Source organism: Plecotus auritus, assembly GCF_963455305.1.
Source record: "Plecotus auritus genome assembly, chromosome: 4".
In the NCBI taxonomy this organism is placed as follows: Eukaryota; Metazoa; Chordata; class Mammalia; order Chiroptera; family Vespertilionidae; genus Plecotus; species Plecotus auritus.
Window position 1 is genome coordinate 49,514,232 of NC_137775.1, and position 22,501 is coordinate 49,536,732.

Sequence of the window (22,501 nt, forward strand, 5' to 3'; positions counted from 1 at the left end):
AGAAGCCAAAAGCACAAATTCCAATTTTGTAAAATACTAACTCTGTGATCTGAGAAATCATTTAACTACTTTAAGCCTCATTCTCTGAGCAGCAATCTGAGGGTAAACAAAGTGCTATTTCTTCAGGGGAGCGAGCGAGGATGAAAGCTTTATTAATTATTTTGGAGAAAGTAGGTGATCTGATTGTTTGGCTTCTATCTTAGCTCGGTACTGTAGTGGGTTTTTTTAAAAAAATATTTTTTATTTTTATAATTATTTATTTATGTTTTAAAATATATTTTTATTGATTTCAGAGAGGAAGGGAGAGGGAGAGAGAGATAGAAACATCAATGGTGAGAGAGAATCATTGATCAGCTGCCTCCTGCATTGTCCCCTACTGGGGATTGAGCCCACAACCTGGGCATGTGCCCTTGACTGGAATTGAACCAGAGACCCTTCTGTCTGCAGGCCAATGCTCTATCTACTGAACCAAACCAACTAGGGCTTTTAATATTTATTTTGAATAAAATTTATTGGGGTGACACTGGCTAATAAAATTATATAGGTTTCAATGTACAATTCTATGATACATGGTCTGTACATTGCAGTGGTTTTGTTTAAATCTCTTTCAGATGGGGAGTAGTAAAGGTTGGGGCAGCAGTGAAAAAAGAGGAGAAAAAGTAACTGCCAGGGCAGCTGCTTGCTACAATGAAGCAACAAACAAGATTTTAATCTTACTGGACATTCCAGTTCGCTAGGAACCTGTAAGTGGACAGGCCAAGAGATCAAACTCCAAACCTCTACCAGGCAGGTGACTTCATTTTGTGGGAGCCACGTGTAGGGGCAGCAAACAGACTCTGTCTTCTGTGCTCACTCCCTCAGTACCCCTGGTTCTCCCTCAAGCAAAGCTTAAGCACTTGACACTCATCTAACTGGAATCCCATGCTGACCTTCTTTCAATAGTATCCTTGAGGTATTCCCAGCCTAAAAACCATTCATCATGATTGAATCTAAGGATCTGCCTTCTCCAGTTCTCTGCTGAGCATGGTCAAAAAATAGGACAGATATTTGCAAACCGAGTTGCCATCCTTCTGTGGTTCTCAACCTTAGTATGGGCTCTGACACAATCTCTTTGTAATAGGTCTATTTCCTCTGTTTTCTCTCAGAGGCTTCTTCCAAGGCCACTTCCTTCAGGAGCTCTACCTAGTCCTGACACTACACAACCTTGACAGGCAACCCTGTCTCTCACTGACTCCATTAAGAAGGCACCTACTCAGGTTCCGGCCTCTCCCCTGTGACAGTATCCACGTCCAGCATTGCCTCCTGCACTCCAGGCTTGGTGCTTGAGGGGTCTCTCCTCCTGTCCCAGACTGAATCCCTCCCAATCCCTTCTCGCCTGTTAGGGACCCTGTGTCTGTCAATATTGAATCTCCCGAACTTATCACCATGCCTGACACCTGGGAAGTGCTCTCAGCATTTAGTGACTATGGATGCCCCTCTTCCCTTCACCTTCCGTTTGGCTCTCTCCTTTCTCTTATCTGTACATTCGCTTAATGCACTCGCATCCTTAAAAAAAAAAAAAAAAAAAAAAAAAAAATCCCTCCTTTGACCCTGGATTTCCTCCTCTGGCTACTCTCTTTTTTCTCAGCCAAACTCACTTCCTTTTCTTTCCTTCCTACCCTCTTTTTCCTTCTGAAAGCCAAAATGCTATTTATTAATTTACAATGAAAAAAAAATGTGCTATCACATGGACAGAAGAAATATGTGTGTACCTAGAAACAGCACATTCTCTCCCTGTAGGCAGGAGCATAATGATCAGAAAGTTGTCAGGTGGGATCAGATACAGGGAGTGAAGTTTAGTCTAAAGTGGAAGCTAGAATGCAGTTTTCACTTCCTCACTTTCCTTTTACTGCATTCTAGCCTCCAATTTCTAGCACTGCATTCTAGTTTCAACCTTCTCCACTCCCCTGACATGGCTTTCACTGAAATTACCAAGTAGCTCCTGATTGAGAAATGCGGAGGAGATATTTTGGACCTGTAGTAGTGGATGCCACTCACCCGCCCTTCTGTAACATCCTTAGTTCCCCTCCTCTGCATCCTCCTCAATCGTGTTTCCCAACCTTCTGCCCTTGTCCCCTTTCCAGAGCATCTCTTGCCCATCTGTCTCCTCACACTCTCCACCACCTCTTTGTATCTCACTAGATTTGCTGTGAGAACCTCCTCGCTTACATTTGCTCTGAGAAACAGAAGGCAAGACCCCCTCTCTGAGTCTGAGGGGAGGGGTTTTTGAGGGAAGTGAGGACGCTAGTGGAGAGTGGAGAGAGGTCTTGGGAGCTCCTGTTCACTGGCTCCTCCCCCGGGGCTTGCTGCCCACTCACAGACACAGACAAAGTGGAGCACTGAATTTGTCTCACACTGTGCTTGCCAGGTGCAAGAGGATTACTGAAATGATTGGACCATGAAGCCCTAGCATGAGGACAGGAGGGTTCATGAGTAAGTAGGAAGTAGCCAATGGACCAGAGGTCTAGTTACGCTAAAGGTGCTACAAAACTTTTTGAAATCTCTCATGCCCTTTGCACTAATTCCTCCCTGCTTTGCACTATTTCTGTACCTAGGAAAGACTTCTACCCTCACACAGAGCATATGCTATACTATAATTATCTTTTAAAAGTCTATTCCCTTGGCTATACCAAGAACCCCAGCATAAGACCTATGTCTTCCTCTCCTTTGTCCCTTCAGCACTAGCCCAAAAAAGACTCAATGAGCCTAGGAACCTTGCTCAGGATCTCCTGGTTGGTAAGAAGTGGAGCAAGTTTCATGTGACCTTAGTCTGTGACCTCAGTGCACCACAATCCAGCCTCTGCCATGCCATCTGTTAGTTCCCAATATTTTGTATATAATTTTTAGATACAAGCACAGTATTTGCACAGATAGACTAAAGCTAAAGCTATGGCATTAAAATAATGTTAATGAAAATTTACATTGTTCTAATTTTAATGAATACTAGAAAAGCCCCTTTAGTAGGTTTGAATAAATTAAAGTTATTTAAAATGGGGCCATGCAAGCTTCATCTAAATTTAATCAAAATAAAACTAAACATATCTTCTAGAGAGTTAAAGAAGCTTTAACAACTGTTCTTTCATTAATGAAATATCTGCAAAAATCTTTGACTGTCAGCTCCTAGAGGGCCGGAAGTATGTTTGCTGAATTAAATCTTATTTATCTATGAGTCAACATTAGACTTAATAAGAATGCAGCATTCACCAAAGGAACAAGAAAGCACTAAACATTGCATTTGGGTAAATGCAGTAGCATTTGTCTTATTTTTATAGTTTTAAAGCACTGATTTTGTCATTAGCTTCCCATTATCCTGATGCTTTTTGACAAAAATGAAAAGGTAAGTTGTTCTGCAAGATGATTCAGGATTAACTTTCACTCACACACACACACAAAAGGATCTTTTTAGTACTTCAGAGGCAATACCTTACAATGGAGAGCAGACTTTTCAAAGCACAACTGGAGGATATTTAATTCTTATTTTATTTCGGTATTGTGAATTTCAAGTAGAAATGATGTGCAGCATTTGTGAATTGGGTCACAATGTCAAATACTACAGGAGCCTGTAAAATATGACTATCTCTAATATCCTAAATCGAATGCTAATGGGCATATCCATACAGCCTGATTTTCTGAATTCATCTCTCCTTGTCTCACTTTAAAAACCATGAAAGGGTGTTCAAGGTGTCCTGACCCCAAAACAGAGGAAGGGGAGGGGGTTTGAGGAGAAATAGGGCACACTGAAAATTATGAGTCTCCGAAGAACATTCATTTTGTGTTCTCTGGCACAAAAGCAAGGCCTAAACCCACATTCTATAATCCTTACTACCTCTACCTCAGGCAAGCTTTCAAAATACCAGAAGAATGTCAATGACCCAATCCCCCATCAATTAAATTGGAAATAACTGATTATTTAGTAAAGGATAAGGAATAGCCTCAAATAGTTTCATCTGCTCCAATAAATCAGGGTAACCCTTCGAAATCAGTGATAGGTTGAAATATATCTGTCTTTTTAAAAAGGGGCCAATTAGCAAATCTTGTTGCCCGCCCTCCCTAGCCATGGTTAGATTCACAATTAATTTATTATAAGCTGGGCTTGAAAAAAGAGGCAGCCGACTTAAGGTATTAGAAATGTCACTGGTGATTTCCTCCTCTTTCCAATTAAAAGTACTGCACTATACACAGGGAAGTGGGTTTTTCATCTCAAGTACACAGTAGGGAGAAACAAACCTGAGAAAATTGTGATTGTTTTCATTAAGTATGGTTAACACAGGCAGCATACATTAGTGCCAAAAAAAAAGAACAAAGAAAATGTATTTATTTTTACAGTAGGGAAAAACAAAGTGATATAGCAATAAGGTCTGGAATAAGTTGATGCATTTAATAAAATGGAAAAGGAAATAAATGGACTCATATTGAAGTAGAAGTCAGCTTGAGTCCAGGTGATAGATCTAGCCTGTCTAAGGTAAGCTTCAGTGCCTTTTAAGGCTTCACTAAAGAAAGTACTAAGTAGTTATATCCTTAAGACTATGTAAGGGAAACTCCCGCATTTTTTTTTAAAAAAGCTAGTTTTGTAGTAAAAAATAAAAAAGAATATTTATAAAACTATTTGTGAGAAATTCATGCAAAATTCAGAAGATGTTGTTAATGTAGAAATGCAGAACATTAACAACATATGAAAACTAAATGAGTCAATGGAAGGAATATAAATTGGAAGAAAATATAACTTACATTAAATTCATAAATTCATCATTGTTTTGTTATCCAAGTCAAGTAGAGATCTGTTCTTTCTCTACCAAAGACTTATTTATAGCCAACTTTGAAGTTTCTTCAGCAAAGAGTTATAGCCCTGGTAGTTACTTTCTTAACTATTTATACTTAAAGAGAAAGGAACAAATCACCAGATGAGGCTTTTATTGAAATATATGTATATATACTAACATGTACACTTATACCTAATGTTTGTTTGGTATATAGGAGCAGTAATTGTTGGGTCCACCTCATTATCCTCTTCTTTAGTCATAATCTCAGCTTCATTCATTCATTACCAAGCACTTAAACCCTGACATGAGCTAGGTTCTTCAAAGAAAATTGATAAATCGCAAATAACGGAGGCATTTCCCACAAAAAGCAAGACTGTGGCTTTCTCCTTAGTTACTGAAGACAGCAGAAGGAAAATGGGCAGAGTCCAAACAAATTTAGTTTAACTGCAAGGGAGAATGCTGTCAGAGCAGATGTTAAACAACTAGGGAAGATTGTTGAAGGAAGCTGAGAAGCATTCACAGGTGTACTTAAAAATGAGTGTTTCTTCTACCTGCAAACATCTCAGAATTATTCTTAGTACAGCAGGTCCTCAAATAACGTCATTTCGTTCAATGTCATTTTGTTAGAATGTTGATGAGATGCCACAGGAACTTAACTCTTGTTTATATCAATCACCTGTGGTAAAATAGGTTTCCTTATATGTCATTTTGCTTAAAGTCACAGACCCTGTTGTGTCATTTATTGAGAACTTGCAGTATTTGATTTTCCTCTTTGACCTTGACATAGAAATTCAACAAATTCTATTTGAGTTGTTTAACATCATCTCAGGGCTTACGTGCTTGAGTATCCTCCAACTAAGAGAAGATACAACTTTCTTCCCCAATAGGCAAACATTTCAAAGGAGAACATTTTAGGTCTTTTCAATAATAGAACTGGAAACACAGGTTGATAATGGGATGTTAATACATAGGCCCCGCTGACTCCTTCTGCACAAGTGAAAAGGCAGCCCTGGGGAGTTTGAAGAAGTATGTGGGTGTGGATGAAACAAGAGTGGAAGCCAGTGAATAACTGCTGGAGCTAGGGTTATGGGTACATGAAGTTCATTATACTAGGCTCTATTTTTTTCATAATCAAAAGGCTTTAAAAAAATGATGAAAAAAGGAACTAAAATAATAATGCCTCCTAAATGATCAGAAAGAATGAAGACTAATTAGGAATGAAGGATTAGGATGACACGAGTCACTACACAGGTAATATAAAACATTATTTTAGCCAATAGTTTCAATCCCTTCCCTCAATGCACAGCAATCCTCTTACCCGGATACCCATTGCTATACCCATCAAAATGGGTTTACTGGGCTTTTTTTTTTTGCCTGCCCTGGTTTTGATGAAAGACTCAAAGTCAGGTAGCCCAGGGTAAAGGTAAAAGCAAAGGTGTGCAATACAATCCATGAATATCAAAAGCTGACAATGTAAACAAGAGAAGGTTTGGTCAAAAAAGAGGTGTGATGGTCTGTTAATTTCCATCTTGAATTTTTACTCCACTAATCACTCAGAAAGTCATAGTTCTTTATACAGTAGGTACTCAATCAATGAATGTTAGTTAGCCAAAATGGCAGTTCTGGCTCATTCTTTCAATCACACAGGGCCACACCATCAAAGCCTGACTTTTAAATTTATCCCACAATGGAAGTGTTTTCTGATAAATCCAACATATGAGGTATTTTCTACCTGATATCCAGAGAAGACCATCCGCCACGTAGCCAGCGTGACATGAAAGGGATCTGTCAAAGGACTGCACAAAAGTCCACTTGTTCTTCTTGGGACAGTATCTCTCAACTGTAGGCAGAACCTGGCGCAGCTCATTTCTGCCCCCAACCGCATAGAGGTATTCATCCATGGCACCCAGCACAAAATGCTCCCGACAGTTTTTCATGGGTGCTATCTCTGCCCAGGAATTACTGCGGGGGTCATAGCGACAGGCGGTCCTCACAGCACACGTCCGGCCAGTGGCGTGCTCCACCTCCCCTCCTGCCACAAACAGGAAGTCCCCCATGACTGCCACACAGTGGTGGCTCCTTCCCACGGGCATGGGGGCCAGCTCACTCCAGTTGGCAATGGCAGCTATGAGAGCATTCTCCTGATCAACAGGATTGAAGTACCGAAGTTCCTTGACTTTACAGACCTCGCGCTTTTTCCCACCTATGATGTACAGGGTGTCTGACTGGAACCTTGGTTTGGTCCTGCGGGTCTGCCACACGGGCTGTGCATAGATGCTCTGGTGGTATTCCAGGGCCTCATTGACAAGAGCCGTTGCAGTCTCACTTGCCTGGACGAGGGGGTGGGACAGGGCAACTGTATGGAGAGTATCCACATCCATCAGGCCAAAGCGGATATACTGCAGTAGCTCATCCATGTACTGGTAATGGCAGTTGTGTTCCAACCACCTCACGGCTAGCTGAAACAGAGGGAGGGGAGGGGAGAGGGCAATACAAAGGTAAAAAAGAGAGCCTAAACAAGGGCATACAGAAGGCCACTGGGTATTCTTTCAGACATTTAACATTTTTTTCTTACAATCATATTTTGATACCTGTTGAGAATTTCCCCCCCCTGCATCAGCAGCCCCCTCCCCCCACAAAACAGAATACGAAAGAACTCAAGACATTGTTGTAAGCGTTAGAAACAATGTTAAGCAACAGGGATGGGGACCTTAAGCTATCATTTGTAGTGAACAATAATCACTTTTTATTTTATTTTAGAAAATATTTTTATTGATTTCAGGGAGGAAGGGACAAAGGAAAGGGAGAGATGGAAACATCAATGATGAGAGAGAATCATTGATTGGCTGTCTCCCACTGGGGATCGAGCCTGCAACCCAGGCATGTGCCCTGACTGGGAATCGAACATGATCTCCTGGTTCATAGGTCGATGTTCAACCACTGAGCCACACCAGCCGGGCAATACCTGGCAATCACTTTTCAATGAATAAAAGTACTGTTGTGAGACAGCCTGTCCCCTTACATTTCATGCCTAAGAGGCCTGGTACACCCCACCCCCAAGAAATGTCAATGGTGAGTGGTGTCATCACAGCTCAAGCAATATATGTCAGCCCAGGAGTCAAGATGCTGTATCAATATAAGTAATGTAAGAAAATATGTGATCATCTGAGACCACGGGGTATACTTGAGAGAAAATCAATATGACACTAGTAGCATGATTTAGAAAGGAAAAGGATTTTTTTCCCTGCCCCTTTGGTTAGTATATCAGTCAGGAAGCAAGAGAAGAAAAAGGAAGATTGAAATCTATCAATTTAATTTTTTTTTGTCAATTAGTTTTCATCTTCAAGACAATTGTTATTTGCCCATGTAAGATATTGGCAATTTGTTAGAGCCTTTCCCCCAGAAACAGGATATAGAAGAGATTATCTTTGTATTATGAACAACACAGCACAATGTAATCCTAACCTTTTTATTTAGGCCCAGATCACTGTCAGGGAAAAAAATTGTAAGAACTTTTGGCTACAGATAAAGAGAATGTCTTAAAATAAAGTAGGTGCATTAAGCCATAAATAACAAAACTGAACAATAGTTTAGAAAATATCAACAAAACACTAATTCATGTTATGGAGCACCTGAAGAAGTTTAATTAATGTGACTTAATATTCAAGTTTGCAAACTTGTTCACACACTAGCATAAAGAAGTATATCTAATATCTCCAGTCAACATATTTGATATGAACAATTCTGTGCAGCACCTATATTAAACTCGATTTCCCAGGCAATACTCGATTTCCCAGGCTCTGAAGGAACAGCATGAAAAAGTAAAGTAATGACCCAGCCGGTGTGGTTCAGTGGTTGCATGTCAACCTATGAACCAGAGGTCAAGGTTCAATTCCCAGTTAGGGCACATGCCCCGGTTGTGTGCTAGATCCTGAGTAGGGGGCATGCAGGAGGCAGCCCATCTAATATTCTCTCTCATCATTGATGTTTCTGTCTCTCTCTCCCTCTCCTTTCCTTTCTGAAATCAATTTTTTAAAGAAGTAATGAATTAGAATACTGAATAATTTTATTTTGTTTTATTTGCTTTCTTCCCTGGTAACAAGGATCACTAAACTCTCCAAAGCACTAGATGATTTCAGACTTCCTGAGTTTCTGTGTCCATTTGACAGATGGATCCAAAAGGCAACACATATTTTGGGCTTTTCTTTTTAGCTTTCTGAATGAAGAGAATGTAGGAAGTGAATTCGCTTTCAATCGGCACTGAAGTGCATCTTTTAATGAGTTCCGTAATTTGGAGAAGTGGCAAGAGAATGTCACTGGGTGCAGGTAACCTGCCAAGGCCAAGGAGGCAGACATCATGGAGGGCAGATGAGTGACACTCTGTAGCTGTGTGTCTATCAGGGGTCCTCAAACTACAGTCCGCGGGCCACATGCAGTCCACCGAGGACATTTATCCGGCCCGCCGGGTGCCGCTGCCTATCCTGCTTAGCAGCCGACTCGTCCCAGGCCCGCAGTGCGCATAGGAATTTGTTCATAGTTTTTTTTTTAAACTATAGTCCGGCCCTCCAACGGTCTGAGGGACAGTGAACTGGCACCCTGTTTAAAAAGTTTGAGGACCCCTGGTCTAGATACTGGCATTTTTAATTTAAGTAAGATAGAAACTTCATTAAAAAAAAATCTGTGTATGGTAACAGCAGCAATAATCAAAGAGATTGCAGAAGAAAAAGGCCACTCATCAAAAGGTCTCTGCCAGAAGTGGAGACTTTCCCACAGGCAGCATCCTGGATTTTCTCCACCATCATTTTAGAAGTTTCAAGGGATGAGGTTCCAATTATTTCCCTGAGAAGATAATTCAACAACTTAGTAAACGATTTCCTATTCTTTGCCCACAGAGCTTTCAAAAGTTGCCAGTGATAAAGTCATCCCACTCAAAGTATTTTCTCATGCACCAGGTTAAATTTTCTAAAACTTAATATTTAATATTGCTCCTAATTTAACAGACTAATTCCAGCTGATAGTGCTTTGCTTTGTAACAAATGTCTTACACCCCAATGTTTCTGCATCTTTCATGTGGATGCTACAGGAAACAGCGCTGGAGAAACATTAGACCAATACCCATGTCTCCATAGTCCCTTTTTACAGCACAGTGCTGCCCATCTAATTATTTTTCTCTTTCCTCATAAACCAGTTCTCCCTATACCATAATCCATCTTCCAGCCCATCTCTTAACCCTCTCTGGTTTACCTTCATCTTTCTACCAAACAGTATCACTGTCTCAGAAGAAGTGCAACAGCCACAGCTAGGCTCTCTGCCTTATGAAACTCTCTCATGAATCAAACTGGCAGTGGGAAGTGGCCACCTTCATCTATTACTGATTAAATTCTGGTTTCCTATCTACTGCACATCACATGTACACAGGTATCAAGATGCTTCCCATGCTCAAAGTCCCCAATTATTGTATATTAATAGAATACTTTGTTCACATACATTTAGTTTGCATTTTCTGGGATAATCTTGAATCTTATTTCTTGTCAATATTTCTAGCTTCTCACAGATTTTGTGTAATTTTCACACTCTATCATTTTTAAATAGTTTCAGACTACACAAATCATCCATACGTAGGTTTATCTTTTCTCCAGATCAAAGGTAAATATGAATTACAATGAACTATTCTGCCCCCAGCTTCAAAACAATCTCACCTGGACATAGTATTATTTATAAACTAGAGGCCCGGTGCACAGATTCCTGCACTGGTGAGGTCCCTGGACCTGGCTTGTGGGGATCAGGCCTAAAGTGGCAGTCTGACATCCCTCGAGGGGTCCTGGGGTGCAAGAGGGCACTCTGCAAAGTTGCTGTCGCTCGGCATCTCCTGTGTTAAGCATCTGCCCCCTGGTGGTCAGTGCACATCATAGCTACTGGCCGGTCAGCCAGTTGGCCAGTCGGCCTATTGCTTAGGCTTTTATATATATAGATTTAAATCCAGTGCTTCTCACACCTAAAATGTGCAAGAATTACCTGGGGTTTCTGGTCAAAATGCAGATTCTAATTCAACAGGTGGGGGTGGAGGGGATCGGGAGTCTGCATTTCTAACCGTCTCCAGTTGATGTGTATGCTCTGGGCCACAGACCACCCTTTAAAAAGTAAAGTTTTAGACAGTTTCCCTCCCACTCATGAAATAGCAAATTGCTGCTTTATTAGAGTAAATTAAGTATGTTGTTTCCAATTTAAGAAGGCTTAAATCAATGATGTCTAAGTAGGATGCTTTAGTAAAGATACAGGATACTTATAGCTTATTGTTATGGGTAAGACAGCATATTTCCTACATAGTAAGATGTGGGTAAGATCTTACTATGGGTAAGGCAGCATATTTTGAGACCTTGGTTCTATTGAGGTCTATAACTCAACAGCTGATTCTGATGGCACAAGGCAAGTCATAGATAATAGATAAATAAATATAATAGTGTTATTGTACTGTTTTTACTTTCTTGAAAGTGTAAAAGAGAAAAAACACTAAAACCATGGATAACTCTTATTTATCCAAGTAATGAAAGCACTATCAAAACATTTAAAACAATGGGATACGTCAAAATTACTTCTCCCCTGTGAACCCCACCTAGCACTCCCTATTCCCTGCCATGCTGCATTATAGGCAAGGTGGAGGAGGGAATGCTAGAGCCCATTTAAGGAATTTAGAGACGACCATAAGCAGAAGGCTGATTCATCACTGGGGCATCATAGAATCCAAAGACACAGTTCGCTTTGTAGTGTATTTTGATGGTTATGTTCTCAGGGAAGGTTGAAATCCTATTCTATTTTACTTATTCTGGTATGATGACATCCCCATTACCCTAAACCCATGGTCGGCAAACTGCGGCTCATGAGCCACACGCGGCTCTTTTGCCCCATTGAGTGTGGCTCTTCCACAAAATACCATGGCCTGGGCGAGTCTATTTTGAAGAAGTGGTGTTAGAAGAAGTTTAAGTTTAAAAAATTTGGCTCTCAAAAGAAACTTCAATCGTTGTACTGTTGATATTTGGCTCTGTTGACTAATGAGTTTGCCGACCACTGCCCTAACCTCTAGCATATATTGACTGGGAGGAAAATGGAGCATTCAGTGCAAGTCTTATCTCCCACTTTTTGGTGACAAAGCCAGCAAGAATGGGAAATAAATAAAGGATTCAGTCTGGGAGGACACAATAAAGAGCACTTAGGAAAGATGACCATTAGGCAAGATATTTCCTTAACCATCTGAAACACCGGGGACTGTCATGGCCAAGGACCACGGGGCATCACCCAAGCACCCTGCCTGACCCAATCTAGTTTATCTTATCCTAGTGGAGAACTGCTGCTTCCTAAGGAAGCATTTGCTACAGCTTATTTGTACGTTAACTCATCTCATCCTCAGATCCTCAATGAGAACAGTGGCTGGTACATAGTTGGCTATAAATACTTGTTGCATACACTGAAAATTCCTAGGATATTCTCAGGCTATTTCTTATATTTCTCTTGAACAAATAATATCAATTCTTATATATTTTCATTTATCTATCACAGGCTTCAGTTTCCTAATTTATTATCTCATCTTTGTAGCTTCCCTATATAAAGCCCTCATAAGCTCTCAACTCCACATGGCGGCATGCAGTGTTCACACAATTCTTGTTTTACTCCCTCAGGTAGTTGGTGCTGCCTCCTCTCTTTGAGATTCTTGGCAATGCAATAACCACTGTAGTCTTTTAAGCCCTCAAATAAATAATAAAATGCTAGGGCAAGAAGAAACTTTAGAGTACATTTGGTTCAAGCATCTCAAGACAGGGCTTTTGATCCATGGTTGGGAATCCATGGATGTGGAGGGCCGATTGTATGCATTGTTCAATGGCATTTTATGGAAGGGACACGAGCATTTGTAGATTTTGGTATCCTTGGGGGTACCTGGAACCAATCCCCCATGGGTACTAAGGGAAAACTGTAAGTGAGTTATGGGGCGTCAAAAGTTATATGTGGATTTTCAACTGCATGGGAGGTCAGCGCCCTTAAGCCCCACAATGTACAAGTGTCAACTGTATCTATAAATGCCCTTTACCAAAGCAGTTCTCCTCAGATGAGTGATCAAATCTTTTTAACCAACACTAACAAAAGATAAAGTGTTCACAGCATTGTCTGAAAGCAATAACTATTTCACAGAACTTCTCAGCCAGAGCTGAATAAGCAAAGACTGGTATTTTTGCCCACAGCCTTATTCTGCTTCTCAGCCAGGGGTAGCTATAATCGTTTTCCTACTTAAAACTTGGTTGCAGACAACTTTGCTGTAGGGGCACACTGAGCCCTCCCTGTGGCAGGAGCACACATGTCTATATCCTTGCCAGTCCTGTCATGCCACTGAGATAAACCAGGGTACCGGTCTCCCCTCGGTGCCCATAAGGCAGCATGCATTCCACAGTTTCAAAAAGGGATAAAGGAAGGGCACAAGAGCAAACCAACAGAGACCCGGCATTCCCGAACCTCCACCACAGTGCCAGGCATGTCAAAGAACGCTTGGGAAGCCACAGAAGCGCTTTAACAGAATGAGGGACAATGCCTAGACAGGACTTTTGTTTTGTCTCTAAAGGGTAGCAAGCATACTCTCCATCTTCTAATATACGCCCTCCAAGGAAAGTTGCATTGACTATTTTATAGATTATTTTTATAATGCCTTAAATTCTAATAAACAGAAGCATAAAACTTTAGCAATATACCATTTTATTATCACACAGCTTCTTCAGATGATGAATGTGAAAAGTTCCCCAAGAGCCAGTGAACAGAGGTTAAACTACACAGAAGCTCATCTCTTTAAGGTGAGTCATGCAAGGTCCAGATAGTGACATATTAAACCAGAATCATGACTGCCATAGAGAGAAAATTCATATTAATAAATGCACCAAATTTTATAGTCATATTCTCTTCTTTGTGACCAAATGAAAATTTTCTGTTCAAAAAGACAACATTCTCAAAAAGACAACATACCTATAAAATCTAAAAGCACCAGAAACTAGGGACTCGGGACCAGAGCATCTTCCTCCACCAGAACAATGGAAACGTTACCATGGAGGAATATTAAAAATTATATCAGTGCTCACTTGAGTGCTATAATTAAAATCGTGTCAACATTCTGCTTGTAAAACAGATTTTTGAAGGGAGGTTGCACATTAACCATTATAGCTGACTACAGACTTATGTCAGACACCTAGGCTGTTTTTCCTCTAAGAAATACATTTCAGTAGAATCAAATCTGATGAGGCCCCGGGTTCATGTTATATCAGAAAAAACGACCTGACAGATTTTTAAAAGAATGTTCAGCTTAGCAGATATGATAATAACATATGTTCTTTCATTGTTCATTTAAAACTTTATAAAGTTGGGAGACAGACAAATGTTCTTATTTTTATCTTCAGAATAAAATGTGTGCCTGATAATACTCTGGTTTCTCTTCAGATTATATAAATCCTTCATGATTTACTACAGATTTCCATGAAGAGGAGCAGTTATGAGGGTTTTTTTTTTTTAGAGATCTAAAAACAAAACAAAACTTGATGTATGCAACTTATTCTCAAATGGCTCAGAAAACAGTGCCCTCCCCTTTTCTCCCTCTCTGCTACTATATATATCAATACTATATCCTGTATATATGCTCCTACTATATATATCTACATTCTATCTTTCTATCTATCTATCTATCTATCTATCTATCTATCTATAGATAAATAAATATCTAGAGAGAGAGGACATATGATAAAGCAAATAAGGTAATTTGAAAATTATATGGGTTTCTCCGTACTCTTTTTTATTATTGCAACTTTTTTGTTTGAAATTATTTTTAATTAAGAATTGAAAGAATAAAATATTTGCCTAATAATCATCTTTATTCATATTTTTTAAATGCATACTGCAGAGCATTGAAAGCAAGAGCCCTTGCAGCCAAGGGTGTCTCTTTCCCATAGACAGGGACAAACATATAGGACTGGAGGAATCACAATAACGACCGTGAGGCCTGCTACATTTAAACTCCAGGTATTTAGGAGGACAAATAAAAAGTGACCTGGGTTGCCCTTGGATTTAGTCTTATAACAAAAGAGGATTTTTAAAAGGTACATTGTATATCAAGATAAAGAGAAAATACAGGAAAAGAGATGAGGTTAGTGTACTGTAATGTCCTGTCTACCTATGAGAATTGGCCACCAATTTAAACTGATTTCTGAAAAGTCAATACAAAGAGCAGCAGGTGTACATGGCTGACATTGACCAGTCACTTTGCTTCTCATCAGTAAAATGAGTGAGTTGATGAGAAAATTTCTTCAACCTATAGGATATATGGCATCTATGGACCTACCAAAAAAGTAATATTTTAAAGTAGAATCCTCCAAATTTCTTATTAATGGGAGAAGCAACCAAAATTAATCAATGTGTCTAGTATCCCATGCACATTTCCACAGCATAGTTTTTATTTTTTAGAGTGTTTTTTTTATCTTTATTGTTGAAAGTATTACATATGTTCCTTCCTCCCCTTCCCCCGCCATTGACCCCTGCTGGCCCACCCTCACCACCCCCCAGGCCTTCACCACACTATTGTCTGTGTCTATGGATCATGCATATATGCATACAAATTCTTTGGTTAATCTCTTCCTACTCAGCCACCCCCACCTTCCCTCTGATATATAGTGTTTTTAATTGTGTGTTTACTTCACAATTTAAATCTGAGTTTGTACCCAAGCATTTGGGATTTGAACCTACAATCAGCATTGTTTTCTACCCTTTTTCTTATTTTCTATTCTACTCTTTTTCTTATTTTCTATTCCACAGTACAAATCTGGCCTGAAGGCTCAGGTGACAATCTCATGTGAGCTCTAAATGTCCAGTTGGTCAATGATAGGTCTATTTCTATTTGTTTTTGTATTATATTTCTCTTTATGATTTGTCAGCACAATTTACCATAGCTAAGATTTGGAAACAGCCTAAGTGCCCATCAGCAGATGAATGGATTAAAAAACTGTGGTACATCTACACAATGGAATACCATGCTGCGGTAAAAAAGAAGGAATTCCTACCATTTGCAACAGCATGGATGGAACTGGAGAGCATTATGCTAAGTGAAATAAGTCAGTCAGAGAAAGATAAATATCACATAATCTCACTCATCTATGGGAAATAATGAACAACATAAACTGATGAACAAAAACAGATTCAGAGACAGGGAAGCATCGATCAGACTGTCAAACCTCAGAGGGAAGGTAGGGAAGGGTGGGGTAAGGGGGAGAGATCAACCAAAGGACTTGTATGCGTGCATATAAGCCTAACCAATGGACACAGACAACAGGGAGGTGAGGGCATGAGTGGAGTGGGGAGGTTGGGAAGGTAATGGGGGGATGAGGACACATATGTAATACCTTAATCAATAAAGATATTAAAAAAAAGAAATGCAACTCATTCTAGGTATACTTAGGAAGTGTACCTGGAGGAATATGAATATGTATAAATGTATTATTCAAATTCCCCAGGTTTATACAGGGTAACATTGGGGAAAAGAGCTCAAAGCTGTATTCTACAAATCCACAGCACAGTTTTTGTAAATCTCTTTTCAGAAAATGAAATGATGTTTTTGGTCTATAATTCTGTACTCACCAGAAATGCAGGCATGTGTGTGTGCACATCCTAGTTACACCTAGTCTTTTCCTCCCTGGAACAACTCTGTTCAGATCATATCACTGCATTGAGTAGCTAAAATCATTCCAGTCAAAGGACACATTTTACATTTGTACAGCAACTGCTTCAAGGTACTCTCTACTTAGAATCCCAGAATAAAATTTTATATATGAATGCAAATATTTTTTAAACTACTCATATAAATTTTTACCTCAGGATCACCTTTATTTAAATATGCAATTCCCATAATAGTACAGACAAAGCTTTTTAGATAGGAAAAATACCCCACTGGACAAGAAAGGCAACCACCTATGCCACCTATGCCAGCGATGCTGCAGGGAAAATTAAACCCATTATTGCTCTCCTCATACTTGAATGGAATACAGGAACTATGAGAAATAACTTCCACCCTGGCCGGGTGGTTCAGCTGGTTGGGCATTGGCCCATGTACTGAAAGAAGGCCGTTTTGATTCCTGGTCAGGACACATGCCAGAATTTTGGACTTGATCCCCCTGGTGGTGTGGGGAATGGGGGGGGGGGTGCTTGCAGTAAGCAGCCAATCAATGTTTCATATTCACATTGATGTTTCTCTCTCTCCCTCTCCCTTCTTATATCTCTAAAAACCAATGGAAATCTTTTTTTTTCCAAAAAAAGAAATAACTTCCTATACTTGCCCTCCAATGGCCTGATAATAGTTTCTGAGCCAAAAGATAACACTTATCCATCTAATCACTGATGGCGTCAGAGTATTATTACTTGATACTGGACTAAAGACATGAGACTTCTCAGTAAAATGTTAGTGTCTACCATATTTATATATGATGTTCTTCTGGATGTAAAAGGGCCTTAACATGTGGTCAGGAGATATGAAGCTCAGATTAGAACAACACTGGAAAACGAGAGAAAACCAGCTTGGGCAATAGAAGACAATCCCATTGGCAACAGGAACTAAATTGATCCCACATGGCTTACATATTTTTGCATTAATTCCCCAGCTACTTCATGCAATGAGGATGCATTACAGGGTGAAGTCAGCCAAAATGGCCATGGGCATCCTGATGCTTTTTCCTACCACTAATTGGTACATGCCCATGAAGGTGAATGTGATACAGTGAAAATGAGGCAGGATCCGATATCAAAAGATCTGTTTTTGCAACTTTATGTGTTTGAGCAGTTATGAAAAAGACAAACAACTTGCTGTTCATCATCTGTAAAGCAAGGATGATATTAGTTATGTCACAAGACTGCATACCATGTCAAAGTGTTTGGTAAAATATGACATTTAGACAACATATAGAATTAATATAATTACAACGTACCAAGAGATGGAGCTAATCCTCAATTCAATTACCCTTTTGAATTCATGATAAAGCCAGCACATTACTGTGTAATATTGATGTAGATTTTGAGAGATTACTATAGTTAATAGAAACATGCTACACAGGTATTAAATACTTCACGTTATAAAGTGATAATAAAGTAATAATAAAAATATGGCAGATTATCTGATGCAGATTATAAACTTGCCCTTATGATGAGCCTATTTTCATAAAAATGAATTCAATGATTTAAGGTCTGCAGCTTTGTTAAATCCGAAGTCAGAGAAGCATGAATAAAGGAATGAATGAATGAATGAATGAATGAATGAAAAGAGAGACATAGACATAAACCTACTTATCTCTGCATAACACTTAGTGTATATTTAGTTCCTTTACTTGGCTTGAGTCTCCTATTAAAAATACTTGAATTTATGTCTGAGTCCCCTCAAATCTTAACTCATTTAACTTAGTGGCAAGGAAAAAAAATATATAAACCATCTGTCTTAAGAAAACGAAAATAATGACTGATTGTCTGGGTTGATTAGTTTTCATTTTGTTTTGTTGCTCTGGGGAAAATGATATAACTATGAATCTTTTATTTTAGTTTTTTCATTCACTTATTTCTCAAATTTTTAATGAGTGTATATTATGTATCAGGAACTTACTTGATGAGAAAGAAGATTCTAATAAGTATACATATTCTTACTTGCCATTCAATTCAGTTCATAAAACTCAAGGCTTACTCTTGACCTCGATGGTCTTAATGTATTCCTGTAAAATGTGCTTATGGAATATGACACTGGGGAAAGAAAAATCCTGCAAATTTGGAAGTTTCAGCCTATTGTAGGCAGATTTTCAGATACAAGTTAAACCCATCTTTCTATGTTACCAATTCCCTCATAGGTCTTTTAAATATTGCTGGTACATTTATAAATGTTATGTTTTTTTAAAAAGCTGTTTAATTTGTAAACATGCCCTGGAGCATCCTGAGAGCATCACGCTCTTGACTATTTTTCTTTATGAACTAATTCAATAATAATGAACCAATAACAGGTTCGCTACATACATACTCCCTCCTGAAATTAAACTTTTAGTGACCAAAAGCACCTCACAGGCTCAAGCAGCTGCCTAAGGCCACAGACACAGAGAAAGTCGAACTCTTCACACAAGGGGTACGATGATTAATTTGGATGTCTAGGAAGTATCTGCTAGTAAGCTGCATTGAAGGTTTGATGTTGGCAGCCTCCAAATAAAAAAGAAAAGAATCCTCAAAGGCCACTTTAAACATTAATTTATAGCTTCGGAGTGCAGAGCTTGGAGGGGGAGCCTGCTACCTGAAGCACATGACTAAAAATTGTCAGGGGCCAGACTCTGCTATCAAGGGATGGAGCCGGTGGGCAGGGGCTGGGGAGCAGGGCTTATACCCGCAGTAAGTTGCAGAAAATACACATAAATATGATGCCAACCTTCATCACTATGTGAATTTCAGCCTGGCTATGATGTTTAAACAAACAGAATATTTCACACTGCATTCTCTAACTTCATTTCGTCATCATATAAATAACTGGGAAACAATGAATCCTTTATTTGCACCTTGCAACACTTTTGATTATAATACACAAGTAATATTTTTGTCAAAGAAGATACACGCTTCAGCACCATTATGCATCAGTTTTGGGGTGGGGGAGTGGCCTAAAGAGCAGATCTATAATAGTGATGTAAGGAAGAGATGAAGATGTGGACAGAAGGGCCCAGGGCAGGGCAGCCAATGGCTTGACAATCTCGGAAGACTCGTGAGGGAAGAGGAGGCTGCATGGATGAAGGGAGGAGTAGGCAGTAGCCATTCCGATGGCGATATTGAGAGAAGGATTGTGTTCCAGCACCAGTGCCTGGCACCAGGAGGAAATCCACCAGTGTTTGCTGAATGTCAGATAAATGGGAATTAGGAGACTACAATCCAGAGAATCACAGATCTGAGACATCTTTACCAGCTTAGAAGGTACAGTGTGTATGAAGAGCAAGGGGAATCTGAAAGGGCAGATGGGAGGATCGAGAAGGAAACAGAAACTGGACCCACTGACCAGCTCCAGCCCTGGGAGCAGAAAGGCCAGCACATGCCAGGAGGCGAAGTGTGGGGCCTTCAGAGGGGGACATCACTGCTGAGGGATACAGCCTCGGTGAGAATATCAGGTGAAAGCACCGAGGTGGGTGTGAGGTGGAGGACTTGAGAGGACATAAGAAAGTCCTTCATTCTGGACGTTAGTTTTCCACAGTTAGATATAAAGGGTAGAACAGATTGGGGGAAGGCAGGAATCCTTCTTTAGTATAATCCTTCTTTAGGCTTATACTAAAAACAACTTGAAATAATAGTTATATTTCCTTTAAGAAAAAGCAGTCCTTGCTTGAGTACCATTAATTTGCAAGCATACTAAATCTATAAAATAAAATCACTCATTGTCATATATGACATTGCTAATATTAAAATGAAAATTCACACTACTTTCTAAATACCCCAAAAACAATACTGATCTAGTTGACTGACACATTTCTCTCCTAATTACTTTTTACTCCCAATACTTAAACAAAACAAGACATAACTAATCAATAACTTCACTAAGTATTCCTGAGGGCTATTTTATCTATGCTGTTCATGCAGCTAGACAAAAATAAACATTCTTGGTCTTGTGTGGTGAAGAATTGGGTGAGATTATAGCACAATCCTATTCTCATTTCTTTCTTTTTCTTTTTTAATTTTTATCATTTATGTATTTATTCTTATTGAATTTATTGGGTGACATTGCTTAATAAAATTATATAGGTTTCATGTATACAATTCTACAATCCATCATCTGCATATTGTATTGTGTGTTTGCCACCTAAAGTCAAGTCTCCTTCCGTCACCATTTATTTTTAAGTACACATTTCAAACATCACTGTAGCTTATAAAACAGCACTGTGGTTGCATAAAAACAGTAACTGGATTCAATGACTTAATTCATTTTTGGAGCTTCTTCAGGTGAAACTGAATTATCGCTTCATGCCTCTCTTGACCATTCAAAAACAAGTAGCATTTTTTAAAAGCAAAAAATAAATAATGGGAAAACACTTGATGTAAAATTATAATCAGTATGATGCTGTCACTTTGACATCTATAGACTTAATTGCTTTACAATTGACTGTGAGACAAAATGGCCAAGGTAGATAGAAATATGCTGCTGAATGTTCACTGGGGAAAAAGAAAATGAAGATAGCATACATGAAAAAGCAGAACAATGAGTCTAGCTTTCAGGTGCCTACTCTGTGAGACCACCCTGCACAGCTTGGAGACAGAAATAAAGGTTTTCCTTTTCCTCTATTTTTCTTTTTTTAAAGGGTATGCATAAAGGAGGATTGTAATGAGCTGCACATTGTAAACACTAGCATTGTTAGGTGCCTTCATCTTATTTACCCTGTGCTTCAAATAGCAACAAGATTAGGTGTTGGATTTATACAAATTGAAATCTCCAACTTTTAATAACCTTCATCCTTCACAGACACATATGTGTGTCCCTGCCTCACCCCCCACCCATACTGCCCAAGAAGGAGTAAGATGCTGCTGCACTTGGAACCAGAAATGCAAAAATCAGTTGTGAGGAGAATGGGGCCTTCGCTTCCGTGTGTGCCCATTCGGAATGGACTACGCTTGCTGGTTAGTGTGAGAAACTGCAGAACGAGGGTGGGAGCTGCTGCATGAGCAAACTGGCCAAAGCACCCTGGCGTTTCTGCCTCCCCACTGCACAATCGGAACGGGAACATTTGCTCTATTGGAAGGCAGTGATAAGGATGGATTTTTAAGGTTTCCATTTTTAAGTGAAAATGAAAGAAAAATGCTCTTCTAGATGTGTTGTGCCTTTGAGCTCCATTTGAAAAAAAGCGAAAAGAAAAAAAAAAAAAGGCAGAGAAAGCTGCTGTGAAGGTCACCGAGTGAAAGAACTTCCTCGGGGCACAGAATAAATTAAATCCCAAGGAAAAAATAAAATGTGATTTCCGGAGTGTGAGGCACAAACTCCAAATGACAATGATTGACAGCCAAACTATATCCGTGCAATATCCAAGACTGCACGTTCTCATTTACCTCAGTGTAGCCAGCAAGCGCCCATTAAACATCCGTCTGATGCCCAAATTAACCTTCTTGGCAAACTGAAAGAGGCACAAACTATCATAATCAACCTTTCATTATCACAGCAGCCTCTAGTTAAAGGGTCAGAATAATTGTGCCTTCAGAGCCTTGATTGTTTTCAATCAACAGACGGCTGGAGTGACAGCTCGGTGATGGAGGGGTCTGATGAAACCGCACCAGGCCTAATCAGAGCCGATGAAAGGAAGGCATGATTGGTGCAAATGAACAGTCGTGCCTCTCCTTTTCATTTACAATCTGAAATTACTCTTAAATGTGTGGGGTTTTTTCCCTCCCTTATGAGCACCACTGAAAGAATGTTTGACTTATTATGAGTTCTGACAGTGCCGAGTTATAAAACACAGGTAGGGTTATCAGCTGAGGCTTTAAGTGGGTATTCAGCATAATTCTAACAAATTCCCTCTTGAAAAGCACAAAATGACTAAAAAGCTTCCAATGACCTAACCTCTCAGTGCTGTTTGATTAACAGACCCATTTATTCCGCTGGCATTCTAAATGACAAGGAGATAAAACCCAGGGCAGACATACAGTAT

The 22,501-nt window shown here is 39.5% G+C and overlaps 1 protein-coding gene across 9 annotated transcripts in view; it reads right to left on the minus strand.

Annotated features, from left to right (window-relative positions):
• Positions 1-22,501, minus strand: part of KLHL32 (kelch like family member 32) — a 196,340-nt gene that overhangs the window by 29,036 nt on the left and 144,803 nt on the right. For 5 of the 9 annotated variants that reach the window (XM_080665871.1, XM_080665869.1, XM_080665873.1 and 2 more), the window contains one exon: positions 6,532-7,258. In XM_080665871.1, coding sequence (XP_080521997.1) covers positions 6,532-7,258 — 727 coding nt within the window. Of the gene's footprint in view, positions 1-6,531; positions 7,259-22,501 lie in introns of those variants that run through there. The other 4 variants (XM_080665874.1, XM_080665875.1, XR_013960464.1 and 1 more) reach the window with 3 other exon arrangements.